General features: G+C 39.5%; 1 protein-coding gene and 1 non-coding gene across 2 annotated transcripts; one reads left to right on the top strand and one right to left on the bottom strand.

The window, feature by feature from the left end:
• Positions 1-5808: 5808 nt before the first annotated feature.
• LOC110881675 lies at positions 5809-6777 on the bottom strand. The gene has a single exon (XM_022129867.1). It carries the CDS (start codon positions 6775-6777, stop codon positions 5809-5811), a length of 969 nt encoding a protein of 322 aa, XP_021985559.1.
• A 480-nt stretch (positions 6778-7257) lies between these two features.
• Positions 7258-7363, top strand: LOC118483600. Its single transcript, XR_004870887.1, has one exon. It is a non-coding gene; the product is annotated as a small nucleolar RNA R71 (small nucleolar RNA).
• The last annotated feature ends 7090 nt before the right edge of the window (positions 7364-14453 follow it).

Raw genomic sequence — 14453 nt, 5'->3', positions numbered from 1 at the left:
TACCACGTTTACTTAGTTAAATTGTCGGGTCAAATAAAAGTCAAACGGGTTACTTTTAAATAAAATTCATAACTATTAATATAAAAGCCATAAAATCAGTTTACTCACTTTAATAACTTGGTAAATATTAGTTGAACATGCCTAAGCATGATTCAACCCGACAATTCTAAGTATAGGCTCGATTCGCAACCAAAAGTCGCAAAAGTTGACTTTTGCTTTGACTTTCAGATCTGACCTGATTTAGCTTAGTTTAGATATGCCTTAGGATTCCTTTAGGACCATGTTATAGGTTAGTGTAACCCTCTGAGGTTATACAACATGGATCCTTAGTTATCCTATTCATTTGCATGTTTCCGTTATATGCCTAATTGTTGACCATTATGCCCTTTTGACCCTAAAACAAGAATTTTGAAAATGTGAGAGGACAATAATCTTTATTACTAATTTATAAACTTGTCCTTAAAATTTGACATCAGTTTGAGGTCTAGGTTAGGAGTTATGCTCATTAGCGTAAATGAAAAGCTTTTTATTAATTAAACGGCATAATTAGCCTATAGCCTATTTAAACCCAAATTTTGATACCAAACCTTTTATCCACTGATGTAAAATAATATTTTGGGATTTTTGAAGATTTTTATTTATTTTTAGGCTGAGCATAACATAGAGTTATACCTTTGATTCGGTAATTGTCGGTTTTGCCCTTTTAGCCTATAAAATGAGTTTTACAAATCATTTTGATACCAAACCTTTTTCTACTGATTTTATATGAAAAATAAACATTTTAAGCTTTCTGGAATGATAAAAAATATCAGCCTTTCTTATAAAACCCGGAAATCGCTTAAAATCGCCTTTTTACGCATTTTTAACGCATAGTATAAGTTAAAACTATTTTTAACATATAAGGTTTAATACCTACTGATGTTTTAAATAAATTTTCATAATTAAACAGTAGGCAAAAGTTTTAAACTCAGAATTTTAATTTTGACCTTTAAAGCTTATGTGAAATTACCAAAATGCCCCTTCGATGCATAGTTTGGTTATAATTAATAAATTTCACATATATGTAATACCCTACTATTATAACTTATTAAATTAAGTATTTTTACTGATTATATCAGACCAGAACCTCAGATTATTATTTAACCTCTCTTATAACCTTTAAAATGACCAAAATACCCCTACGGGGCATAAATTGGTTTTAAATTCGTTTTGGGCGTAATGGAAGGTATCCTACTAATATCACAACATATTAAAGGCATATTAACTTAGGAAACCTGTTCATGACTCTTTTGGTTACCCGTTACGCACTTTTCGCGTTCGGATCGGCTTATGTAACTAGTTTGCATAAATTAGCCGAAACGGGTCAAACCTTATCATTTTTATCTCAAAATCCAGAATGTGTTTAGTTTACCCTTATTACGCAAGTCTACAAGCTTGTCGGGTCCAAACCACATTCTAATCCGGTTCTCGCTTAATCTTGCGTTTTGAACCACATCCTCCTTTAAAAACTAACCGGTCTAAGCATAGGCTTAATTAAGACCCGTTAGGAATCTAATAGGTTATTAAAACCATTCATTCCAGATTTATGAGCCCAGTAAAAGCTATCCGTACTTGCTGATTTGATATACGGCTGGGATTGAATTTATATTTAGCTCATGTAAATACTTTTAACTTATTTTCCCTTATACGGGCTTGGGGTACGGTATATAAAATACCGCTTGGTCGGGCATTGAATTTTTGATCGTATGAAGGTTAGTTTATTGATATGACCCGTTAAAATTGTTTTGTTTGCTTAAAGCCTTTAGGGGGTTAATGACCATGTCCCGGATATCCTTGGCATCATTCATTGAATGGCCACGACCTTAGCACGGGGTGTAGGCGTACACCAGCCAGTGCATATATAAATAATAAGGTATAACCGCCGGTTACGAGAATAACTCGCCGCGGGACTATGCCATGTGGTGTGTCTATTAATCTTTAACCCGGTATTCAGCCCGGGCTACTTAACGTATAACGAACATGTAATTCTTTTACAAGTTTATATATAAATAATTATCCCAAGTTATAAAATGTTTTGTGCCATGTGCATTCAAATCAATTTTCTTAAACGTTTTCAAAATGAGTCAGTTAAATTGTATTTACCAGTGTAAACTGACGTATTTTTCCAAAAAGGCTAAGTGCGGGTACTAATCGGAATAGGCTGGCTTCTCCTAGCATCAAATAAAAGTCTCGCAAGCTTAGATGCCTTAAAGTCTGTTGAACAAAGTTTCTTTTTATCTTTTGATCCGCCTGTGGATCTTTTACAACCGTATTTGTAATACTTGATATTACTCTTTTTCGGATTGTAATATATTTATCTTTTGCTTCCGTTGTGCATTTAAATTGTGTTGTTTGACTATGATGATATCACTACGTCACGATACTCCCCACCGGGCCCACCGGTAATACGTGGAAATATCAGGGTGTGACATAGACCGTGGAGATATGAATGGTCAAAATCTTTTGTTTTATATAGACAGTAAAATAATGCCAAGACACCACGGACAAACAATAAGGAAGAATCACCTTCAACATAAGAAACTAGTTATTAAAGTCATTAATACATAACCAAATAAAAAGTGCGAAAATATTACAAATAAAAAGTATTACACTAAACACTTGTCTTCCCCAAGTGATGTAAGAGACTTAGGCAAACATGGCCTTTGATTGTCAAGAACTCTTACGATAAATCTTAGATCCCGAGACGACTCACACACTCTATGATGGATGATGGATGATGGTGGTGGATGATGGTGTTGTGATGGTGGTGGATGATGGTGTTGTGATGGTGGTGGTGGGTGGGTGAAGTGTGAGAGAGGTGGTGTGCCAAGGGATGGTTTGCAAATGAGCCAAGCACCCCCTATTTATAGCCTGAACTGTAGCTCGGGCATGGCCCCGTGTCCATTGGGCATGGCCCCGTGTCCATTGGGCACGGCCCTGTGTCCATTGGGCACGGCCCCGTGTCCATTGGGCACGGCCCCGTGTCCATCCTCCTTCTCTTTCTTCATTAATTGCAGTTTGTCTGCATTAGTTGACCACGCCCCCGTGTCCGCTGGGCACGACCCCGTGTGCAAAAGCGTATCTGTACTATCAAGATTCCTCAGATTCTGCGAATCTTAGAGTTAACTGATGTGAGGTCGAAGTCTCAATCAAATTTAATCCAATTACTACTAATAGCTAGCGGTAAGTGGGTATCGAACACAGGGAGTTTGTGGAATATGTGTTATTTAGAAGTGTATCTAAGTTAACTAAAATTAAACTAAATGCAAGTAAAGTAAATTTCAAGAGTTGATTTGATTGAATTGGTTTTAAAACTAAAATTACTATTATAATTGCAAAATGAAAGTTTTGGCTTGTAAACAATTTAGAGACAAATGACCATCTTTAGTTTCCGCTTTGCTTCGACGTTTATGCTATCATTCCACTAGAAAGAACTACATAGACATAGTTCTTGTGTGATTACTTGTTGTGATAAAAGGGAACTAAGTACTCAGATTCCTAGAACGTGAGGTTGTTACCCGATGACCAATTAACCCTTACCCAATCCTAATTCTACCCATGATATCTCGATTGCCAACGGCACCAAGAACGTATGGTTTCAAACTAGATTAACATAAGAATCAACAAGTTACATACAATCAATCACACACCATAACAAATAAATCATAAAGACAAAGCTTGTTATTCTAGAAATTAGGAATTCAAGCACAAAGTCTTACATAACCTTCAACCAAAGATGATCACCATAAGTTTAGCCACTCATGGCTTGAATCATCATCTCACACAAGTTTCAATGTTCATAACAATTAAAAACACAAACCGAATGATTTGAAATTGTTTCAAGCTCTCAAGAACACCAAAATTCACCTCTAAAGTGTTTGTAACCGAATGGGAATGATTGGGCATGAAAACACACCATAAATCCGCATTAAAAGGTGGAAGTTAACGGTGGCTTGGAATGGTTTACGGTAGCTTTAAACTGTCATACGGTGACAAAAAGTGCCAGTTGGTGCCGTACGCTATGGCCCTTGCCGTAGCTTACGGCAGGCTTCAACATGAAAACTTGTTGTCAGCATAACTTTTTCGTTTCAACTCTGTTTTCTTCACCGTTTTCGCCTACGTTCTCGTAATTTCGTCCTCTATCATGCTATCCTCTTAATTCTTCAATTCCAAAAATTGATTTTTTCATTTATTCTCCGTGTTCCTTCCATTTTAAGCTCCTGTTTGTACCTGAAACACAAACAACCGTAGTTATCTAATTCTAGACAACTACCCGATTAAATGTAGGATTTTATTATCATTTATACCATTTAAGGGTTGTCCTACGGACTACCCGTCACATCCCCACACTTAACCGTCGCTTGCCCCAAGCAACTCGTTCACTAACCATTTCAACACCATAAGCGATCAACATGCAAACCAAGCTAAAATGTACCGTCCTTTTACTAACTTTTTATCATACCACAAGACACACCCCTCACAACAACTCTCGGTGACAAGTAATATTAGCAACATTATGCTAACACGCTCAATGCAAGTGTGTGATTGTGCGACAATAAGCTTGTTACAAATCAAGTTTCCTCCTATCAAATACCTAGCATGCTTATGAATCAAAAGGACTTACGGGTTATAACGGGACTATGTGTAAAGGTAAGAAAATGGTGGGAAATATATGCAAGAGCTAATTGATTTGACCCGGTTTTTATTTCTACTACCAAACAAAGCAAACATCAACTATATACACAACTTCCTCAACATTCTCAACTACTATTGCAACTAAATACTTCTTTTTTTTATATTTTTCTCATATTTTTCTCTTTCTTTTTTTTTCTTTTCTTTCTTCTTTTTTTTCATTTTTTTCATAACACATAAAACTCAACAATATCTACAAGAACATCAACAATCAGAAACTAAATTCCTAAACCAGGTCGTCTCAATAGGTAAAGTTTTTTTGTAAGAAGTAGGTTTGGGTCACAACCGAATAGTATAAGGCTCAAACATGGCTTTCTAAAGACCAAACCCCCACCCCTCACAATACCAAGCTCATATATGTAACGTATAAGGTCCAACCCCCAATTCCCACACTCTCACACATTCGGACGAGGCTACCTAAAAATCCCTATCACCCTATCATTTTCACAAGCATGCTAACTCTAGGATTTAACAAGCATTCATGCACAAGTTCTATTAACACAATACACACACCGCCACTCAAAACAAGGAAAGCATCTTTAATAATCATGTGTGGCTCAAACACTCACCAAGAAATGACTAAAAAGGGGTGTCGGTGTGTCAAGTGGAACAATATCAAGTGTTCAGATTTCGACAATTTTTCGTTTGGTTTCACAAATTTTTTAAAATTCTCAAAAGTTTTCCCCCCATCCCCACACTTGGGATACATTGACCCCAATGTATGGTTTTGAAAGGAATTGATCGCTAAAACCCATTCAAACTCTTTTTTTTTAAACAAAACATAAACAAACTAACTACCAAAATTTCAAAGCTAAAGAACATAACAAGACTAAGGAAAGAGTACAATGACCTGGTGAAGTTTGACATAACAGATGTTGTAGACAATCCGACTTCCTATCATCACCTTCACACAAATATCCGCACATCTTCCCCACACTTGAATGTCGCCATGGCCCTGAAATATAGAAAAATAAACAAAGAAAGATCAATATAAAACCCCGGGTTGCCTCCCGAGCAGCGCTAAGTTTCGAGTCTTCATCCAGACCATGCTACCCCTATTTATGGTGGCTCAAAGAATCAGTTCCTATCACCTCCCCCACTATAGCTTGTCATTGGTTGAAATGCATCCATCAAATGTCCATTTGGTGGATAGTCAACGACATACCTGCTCGAACCTTCATACTTCTTTTCACACCCCGGTGGTTTGTTTGTTTTTATTCTCTGATGCACACTTTTCATATGGTTACTAGACTCTCTACCCTTTTCTTCAATAGGTTCATAAGTAATCTCCCTAGTATGAACATCAAAGTACAACTTACGATTCTTTTCGGTCATAGCAATGATCCCGTCTCTACAGTTGATTTGATCACTTGCCATATAAAGAAACGGTCGACCTAAAATTACCCTTTGTTGTGATGCCTTTTTGGTAGAAACATAATCTAAAACTAGAAAATCCACCGGATAGTCGAATTCTCCCAACCGAATCATAACATTCTTAACCATTCCCCGTGGACGCCTCCAACTTTCATCCGCCAAACTCACCATGGTGTCTATATCTTGAAGCGGACCAAAGTCGTACATATCATATAGATCGCCTGGTAGCACACTCATACTCGCCCCGTAGTCCAACAATGCTTGAGGAATTTTTAATTTTCCCACTTGAATAGGCACGAGTAGTGCTCCATGCTCTTTGTCCGTTTCAACCTCGGTATCCCTTCCTATACCTGCACTCACTTCACAAGAAGATGCTAAAAATGTTTCATTGAATTCACTATTAGGAACGGTACTTACCACATTGATATTAACACTTTTAATGTTTTTGGGATTTGTCACCGTGTCACTTTGTAGTTGGCCTTTTGCTTTCTTCAATATTGCCACATCGCTCGCAAGTTGACTCATTTGGGTAGTCAACGACTGAATTGCTTTATCACGGATTTCGTCTTTTTGAATGTGAGCATCATCAAGCTGATTCCTTCGTTGCATCTCAATTTGCATCGCCTTCAACATCTCCATTACTTCATTTCCACCCGAAAAGCTTTGACCCATTTGATATTGCCTTTGAAATCCTTGGTTTCCTTGGAAGTTCGGGTTAGCTTGATTTGACGAATCCCCGTATCTAAAGTTCGGGTGATTTCGTAAACCGGGGTGGTAAGTATTGGAATTCATGTTGTAATTTCCCCGCCTTGCCCTTGCAATGCTTTCACCTCCTCATATTGCCCTTCCACTCCTTGGCAATTTTCAGCCGCATGCCCTATCTCATTACAAAGCACACAAACATTATAAATTTGATTAGAAGTTTGAACATTACCATCGTCTACCGCGTGCACTTGAGTTCGGGTAATGGCCGGTCGTGCTCTCCTTGATGCTTGAGCTTTTCTTTTTGATGTGACCGCCATTTGTTCCAAGAATTCCCAATCGTCATGCTCAAAATTTGTGCCAAAAGTGCCATTGATGATAGACATTAAGTCACGAGCATCTTCGACACATAACCCCTCATGAAAAGCATTCATTAACTCCCATAGCTCTATCCCATGATGAGGGCAATTCTTTACCATCATGTTAAACCGTTCAAATGCCTCATGGAACATCTCACCGTGTAGTTGTTGGAAACTTCTCAACCCTTTTCTAGCATCATTTGTCTTTTGGGCAGTATAAAATTCATCCAAAAAGATTTGTTGCATTTCCGCCCATGTATAGATAGATGCCGAAGGTAGGGTGTAAAACCATTTTTTCGCCTTATCTTCCAAAGAGAATTGAAATAATACCAATTTGACATCATCAGCCGAAAATCCTTGACTCCCAAGAGTGTTGCAAATCGAATCATAAGCCTCCAAATGAAAATAAGGCTCTTCCGTTGCTAGACCTTTATACTTTGGAAAACTTTGTAACGAATTGGTTCAAACTTCGAACATCCTCCCTTGCTCATTGTGAGGAATAACTACCGGTGAAGGATTATGAGTAATCACCGGTCTAAAATGTGCTTCAATACCTCTAGTATGTTCTCGAAGATGTCTTCTTGGCACACCCAAACGAACTCTTGGACGTATAGGACCAATTGGTCTTTGAACTTGCATGCGTGGAGGCCCAAATTGTTGTGGAGGTGGTTGAAATTGATGTTGTATTGGTAGTTGTTGAATTGGCCTTTGGAATTGATGTTGTGCATTTTGTGGACGAACTTATTGCAAGGGCAAAGGATGTTGCAATTGTGACCCTTGTGACTGAACATGTTGTACCCCAACCGGTAACCTACCTATGTCTTGAATTCTTTGCAATGGTTGATTTTCTTGAACCACTCCTCCTTGAGGTCCCAAATTACCTCCATCACCCTCATAATAAAATCCATCTTCGTCATATCCCCCATACTCTTCTTCATACCCCTCATCGTATCCATCTCCTCCTATACCCGAAGATTGTCCAAATGGAAAAGATGAATATTGATAACCCGGTTGGTTCGGTGGTCGATATGTAGAAGTAGCATGAACTACGGTTGAATTTGGTGGTATTGAATAGGTGGAAGATGATTGACCACTATGTGGGAAGAAATGGGAAAATGGTGGAATTGTAGTAGACGGGCTAAAGGTAAGTGTAGGTTCAACTTGGGTAGTAAAAGGTAGTGTAGTGTTGGTTGGTGTAACATCATGCGGTGGAGTAAGGTCGGTAGTGGTGTAAGGCATGGTGGTATTTGGTGAAGGTTGAGTTGATGATGGTATGAAAGGTGGTATAAGTTCACCCGCAGTGGGTGGTGGTGGTGGTGGATCCATGTATCGAAGTGGTGTGATTGGTGTAGTTGGTGTTGTTGGTGAACCGCTGATTCTGTTTTCTCTTAACAAGATTCTGTTTCCTCTCAAAGTTCGTTCAATCTCTGGATCAAATGCCAATAGTGATAGCTTGTGAGAGCTTCTAGTACGCATGCAGCTGTAAATACCTGCACACTAACACACCCAGCGTAAACCAGAAAAATAACAAACCTAAAAAGATCAAAAATAACACACGTTGCGCACTACTCCCCGGCAACGGCGCCAAAATTTGACGTGAGGTCGAAGTCTCAATCAAATTTAATCCAATTACTACTAATAGCTAGCGGTAAGTGGGTATCGAACATAGGGAGTTTGTGGAATATGTATTATTTAGAAGTGTATCTAAGTTAACTAAAATTAAACTAAATGCAAGTAAAGTAAATTTCAAGAGTTGATTTGATTGAATTGGTTTTAAAACTAAAACTACTATTATAATTGCAAAATGAAAGTTTTGGTTTGTAAACAATTTAGAGACAAATGACCATCTTTAGTTTCCGGTTTGCTTTGACGTTTATGCTATCATTCCACTAGAAAGAACTACATAGACATAGTTCATGTGTGATTACTTGTTGTGATAAAAGGGAACTAAGTACTCAGATTCCTAGAACGTGAGGTTGTTACCCGATGATCAATTAATCCTTACCCAATCCGAATTCTACCCATGATATCTCGATTGCCAACGGCACCAAGAACGTATGGTTTCAAACTAGATTAACATAAGAATCAACAATTTACAAACAATCAATCACACACCATAACAAATAAATCATAAAGACAAAGTTTGTTATTCTAGAAATAAGGAATTCAAGCACAAAGTCTTACATAACCTTCAACCAAAGATGATCACCATAAGTTTAGCCACTCATGGCTTGAATCATCATCCTCATACAAGTTTCAATGTTCATAACAATTAAAAACACAAACCGAATGATTGGAAATTGTTTCAAGCTCTCAAGAACACCCAAAATTCACCTCTAAAGTGTTTGTAACCGAATGGGAATGATTGGGCATGAAAAGACACCATAAATCCGCATTAAAAGGTGGAAGTTACACATTTATGTAGGTCAGCGCCGTAAGCTACGTTGACCACCATAGCTTACGGTGGCTTGGAATGGTTTACGGTAGCTTTAAACTGTCATACGGTGAAAAAAGTGCCTGTCGGTGCCGTAAGCTACGGCAAGGGCCGTAGCTTACGGCAGGCTTCAACATGAAAACTTGTTTTCAGCATAACTTTTTCGTTTCAACTCCGTTTTCTTCATCGTTTTCGCCTACATTCTTGTAATTTCGTCCTCTGTCATGCTATCCTCTTAATTCTTCAATTACAAAAATTTATTTTTTCATGTATTCTCCGTGTTCCTTCTATTTTAAGCTCCTGTTTGTACCTGAAACACAAACAACCGTAGTTATCTAATTCTAGACAACTACCCGATTAAATGTAGGATTTTATTATCATTTATACCACTTAAGGGTTAGCGTATCTGTACTATCAAGATTTCCTCAGATTCTGCGAATCTTAGAGTTGACCATGGCCCCGTGTCTAGTGGGCACGCCCCTGTGGTGGGTGATAGAAGCTTGTACAACTTTGTCTTTTCTGCTGACACTTGGGCACGCCCCTGTGCTCACTGGGCATGGGGCGTACTCAGCCTTCTGTTCTCTTGTTTTGCTTAGGAAGATGTTATCGGGAGGTCTGGCATGCCACGTTTGTTCCTTTTCTTGTATTTATGTTAGATTTAGCTGCCTTTTTGCTTCTTTTGTTTATTTGAGCTCATTTAATCCTGAAAATACAAAAGGAAGACAAAAACACGCTTTTTCCAACATTAGTACTAAAAAAGGGTTAATTTTATGCCACAAAATTGATGTAATTTATATGTTGCATTTTGTGCACATCACAAGCACACCCAAAAACGCATAAATGCTCGTAGTCGGGGTGACGAAGATAGAGGGCAAAGGTAGGTGTGTAGAAATTTAATCGTTTGGTGGGTAAGATGTTATGGAGGTATGAGGCGGTGTGAAGGGCTTCGACCCAAAAAAATGGGAGGTAGGTTTGCGTGAATTAGGAGGGCGCGTATGATGTCGTTTAGACGACGAATCATACGTTTGGCCCATTCGTTCTGAGAAGATGTTTGGGGGCAAGAGAAGCGAAATAATAGGCCATGGTGAGTGACAAAGCTTTTAAAGGCATGATTATCGAATTCGCCCCCAAGGTCACATTGAAAAGTTTTTATTTTACGTTGAAATTGTGTAAGAATTAGCGTATGAAATTTAGTAAAGGTAGGAAAGGCCTCGGATTTAAATTTAAGTGGGTAAACCCAAACGAAGTGGGAGAAATTGTCAATGAGAACCATGTAATATTTGTAGCCGGTTTTGCTCACGACTGGGGAGGTCTATTAATCACAGCGTACTATGTCAAAAGGTGCAAAAGTAAAAGAATTGGAAACTGAGAAGGGTAAACGTTTACTATTTGAAAGTTGACATGAATTGCAAAAATGAGACAAATTGTTTTTATTAGACGAAAATTGAAAGTACGACGTAATAAATCTAAAACTTGATTCCCGGGGTGGCCGAGACGCTCGTGCCAAGGTAGTGTTGGAGTTGAAAGAAAACATGCGTGCGGTGGTAGTTGTGGTGGAGTGAAAGGATAGAGGTCCCCGGTACTGTTATGTCTTGAAACCGTCCGTTTAGTGTAGAGATCCTTCAAAGAAAAACCAAACGGGTCAAATTCAATAGACACGTTATTATCACGAGTGAAACGTCGTACAGAAATAAGATTTCTAATGATATGAGGGTTGTGAAGGATATCGGGTAAAATGTATGTTCAATTTGGTAAAGAGTGGAAGCCAGTGCCCGTGCTTTTAATTGGAATACAAGTACCATTACCGACCATAATTGACCTGCGTACAGGACATGAATTGGGAAGAATTATTTTACCTGGATCACGTGCCGAATGGGAGCCTGCTCCAGTATCCATTATGTCATTAGTCCAGGAGTTCTTCGGGTTCATCTACATGTTAGAAAATGTTGCACTTAGATCTGATGGGCTCAGGGCATCGTACCCATATTGTTGCGGCCCAAACTGAGGAGAAGAGTACTGGCCCGGAGCAGCAAAGTGGGCTGAAGCATGAGTAGGGGCTGACTGATTAAAGGGAAAACCATTAGTGGGCCGCCAATTGTTTTGGGTAGGGTAGAGGTAGGGGGTGTGGTCCACCAGGCCTAATTGGGGTATGGTGAGTTGTAAGCTGAAGGATTCCTTGCTGTCCAGATGAGCGGTCGTAGCCAGCCCCACCACCCCGATTGTCACGGCGACCGCCGCCTCGATAGTTATTTCTGCCATCTCCGTGGCCTCTCCCCCGTGATTGGCTACTGGTATTAGACTCGTTAGGGTGATCAGAAGGAGTGGCTGTGAGAGCCGGCTATGGTGCAGAGGAGTTGCTGCTGGAGTTGGCTGCAACCATAACAGATGAAGTGGTCCCTTTTTGTGCTTCAATGCGAATGGCCTCATCTTGGAGGAGAGAAATAGCAAGATCCCAGTCGGCTTCCTTGTTGTTGATAAAGGAGGCGGTGGTGTTGTGTCACACCCCAACTGATGTCGGAATCATCGGGGCGTGGCACTAAGCGAAACAGATTGTCCAGAAGTTTCCATAACAACTATAATTTACCGATTATTTAAAGCAACACGTCCCATACCATGTCATAAAAGGTAACATAATTATTACAGACAAGATCTAGTCAAATTGTTCTGTTCCGACAACTCAGATTTCAAAATACAGACAATTGTTTATTTGTTTCTAGACCTTTCCTAGCCTCGATTTCACAGCAAGCAAAGCATATAAGCATCCTAAGCACCTGTCACATACGTTAAAGTAAAAGGTCAATACACATTGTGTAAAGGTGAACATACAAGTTTAATAGATATAATAGTGTTCGAAATCGTTACGCATAACCAGCACGTACACAGTGTAAAATGAGGCATGTTAGTTATCGACATGAACCTATCAATACCAATGACTGCGGGTTGACTGCCCAAGGCAGTTCGTGATACACACTCACCACTGTGAGCCATGTAACAAATTGTCCTTAACAACCTCTGAGTGAATAGGTGATGAGTCCAAACAAATAGTACTATTGTTGCTAAGGCAGGTAGACAACATTCCATGTGTAAACATAACAAACAAGCATTCATTAAGTCACATATAACATGCGATAACGGTTAGCGTATAAAGTGTTGAGTAGTGTGTTCGATGTGATTTAGAATAAGTAACGTATGTAACACCCAAAAGTGCGTAAAGCAAAAAGGGATCGAGTATACTCACAACGATTGGTGGATTGAAGGGAGCGCTAGAGAGTAGGGTTAGCCTGATCAGAACGATAGCATAAACAATAAACGATGCGTAAAATGGTGCAAGGTGTAAGTGGGTCGGACAGCAATCCGATCGAATGATAGTCCGATCGGGTGGCCGGTCGTTCGGGTGATAATCCGCTCGGATGGTCATCCGGTCGAGTGACCTTTTGAGTGGATTGTTACTTCCTTTGGGAAGGATGTGTTTGTGTATGATGGCTTGACTTTTGAAGTTTTCGTTGTAGCATTTTGAAAACAGAGAAGTATCTCTACCTTTCAGGTCGGTTGATCGAACGGTCATTTGATCGGGGGACAATCCTATTGGTTAGACACTTTAGTGAGAACAAGTTCATAGCAGTTTGTCACTCGATCGGATTGTAGTTCGATTGGGTGGCAATCCACTTGTATTGAACACGTTAAAAATTGATTAAGTATGGAAGTCAGAACATTACATGGTCGAGCGATAATCCGATTGGGTGGTAATCCGATCTGTCAGCAGCTCGTTCAATGTTCACAACTTCAAAATGTTTGAAATAGAAGTTGAGTGTGGGACCCAAGGTGCAATCCGATCGGGTGGCTGTCCGATCGGGTGGCAATCCAATCGGACGGAAATCTGATCGGACGGTAATCCGTCCCAGACGACCTGATCATCTTCTTCGCTTGGTTGTCTTGATAGTTTGTAGTTTTCTCGAGACTGTACGATATCGTGTCAAACAACAGGAACCTTGTCAAGACTTAGTGACCCGATCGGACAGGAATCACCCTAGTCTGACCAGTTAACTCTTCGAGACGGTGTTTCATGTTCAACCCGAAATAAGAAATATCGTGGATAGAATCCAGATCTTGAACTAACCAACACTAAGAACGAGTAGGAGATCAGAACAAGCTCTGATTCTATCGGTTTTGAGTGCATTGAGTGTAAAAGAGTTGAAAGAAAGTTAAAAACCATCTTTCAATCCTCTTTCACCATGAATAATTTCAGATCTATGCAAGATCTTTGTTTATGTGTGTGGAAATCGTTCAGATCTAAGATGTTCTTGGTGGATTGAAGCCAAAACATGAAGTTCATAAGAACACCATGATGACATCATCCTATAACACCTCAAATCTAGTGATTTCACGGTTAAAAGTTAAGATTTAAAAGATAGAAAGGTGTAGGAGTGCGTGTAGATTAAGAAAGTACAAGATTTAGGACGAGATCTAACCGGAATCGCGAGAAATCGAAGAAAAGGTGGGCAAGAGCGTTGGTCGGATGAGAGAGTGCAAAAGTGGTAAGTTGTGATGTTGACATGGGGTATTTATAGGGTTTCCCAAAAAGGAAAGGGTGGGATGTGGCTGGTCGATCGGTTGGCAGTTCGGTCGACTGGCTGGTCGATCGAGTGGTAAGTCGATCGAGCGGCTGGTCGATCGGCTGGCCACCTGGTCGGTTAGCCACTTGGTTCGAGTGTTCAGTGCGACGAGTTTTGCCGTTTCGATTTGCGATTGCGAGCGTTGCGATGCGATAGAGTTTCCTATTCAAATTACTTTTAATCCCAACTACTATATCTAACATACAATCATCCTAATTCACTTGCGTTTAGCGTTTGCGA

Source organism: Helianthus annuus, chromosome 10 (assembly GCF_002127325.2).
Source record: "Helianthus annuus cultivar XRQ/B chromosome 10, HanXRQr2.0-SUNRISE, whole genome shotgun sequence".
NCBI classification, from domain to species: domain Eukaryota; kingdom Viridiplantae; phylum Streptophyta; class Magnoliopsida; order Asterales; family Asteraceae; genus Helianthus; species Helianthus annuus.
This window is presented reverse-complemented; position numbering and strand designations above follow the sequence as displayed.

Bases quoted from the DNA above. Each gene is read 5' to 3' on its own strand.
- LOC110881675 (XM_022129867.1), bottom strand. From the start codon at position 6,777: ATGGGTCAAAGCTTTTCGGGTGGAAATGAAGTAATGGAGATGTTGAAG.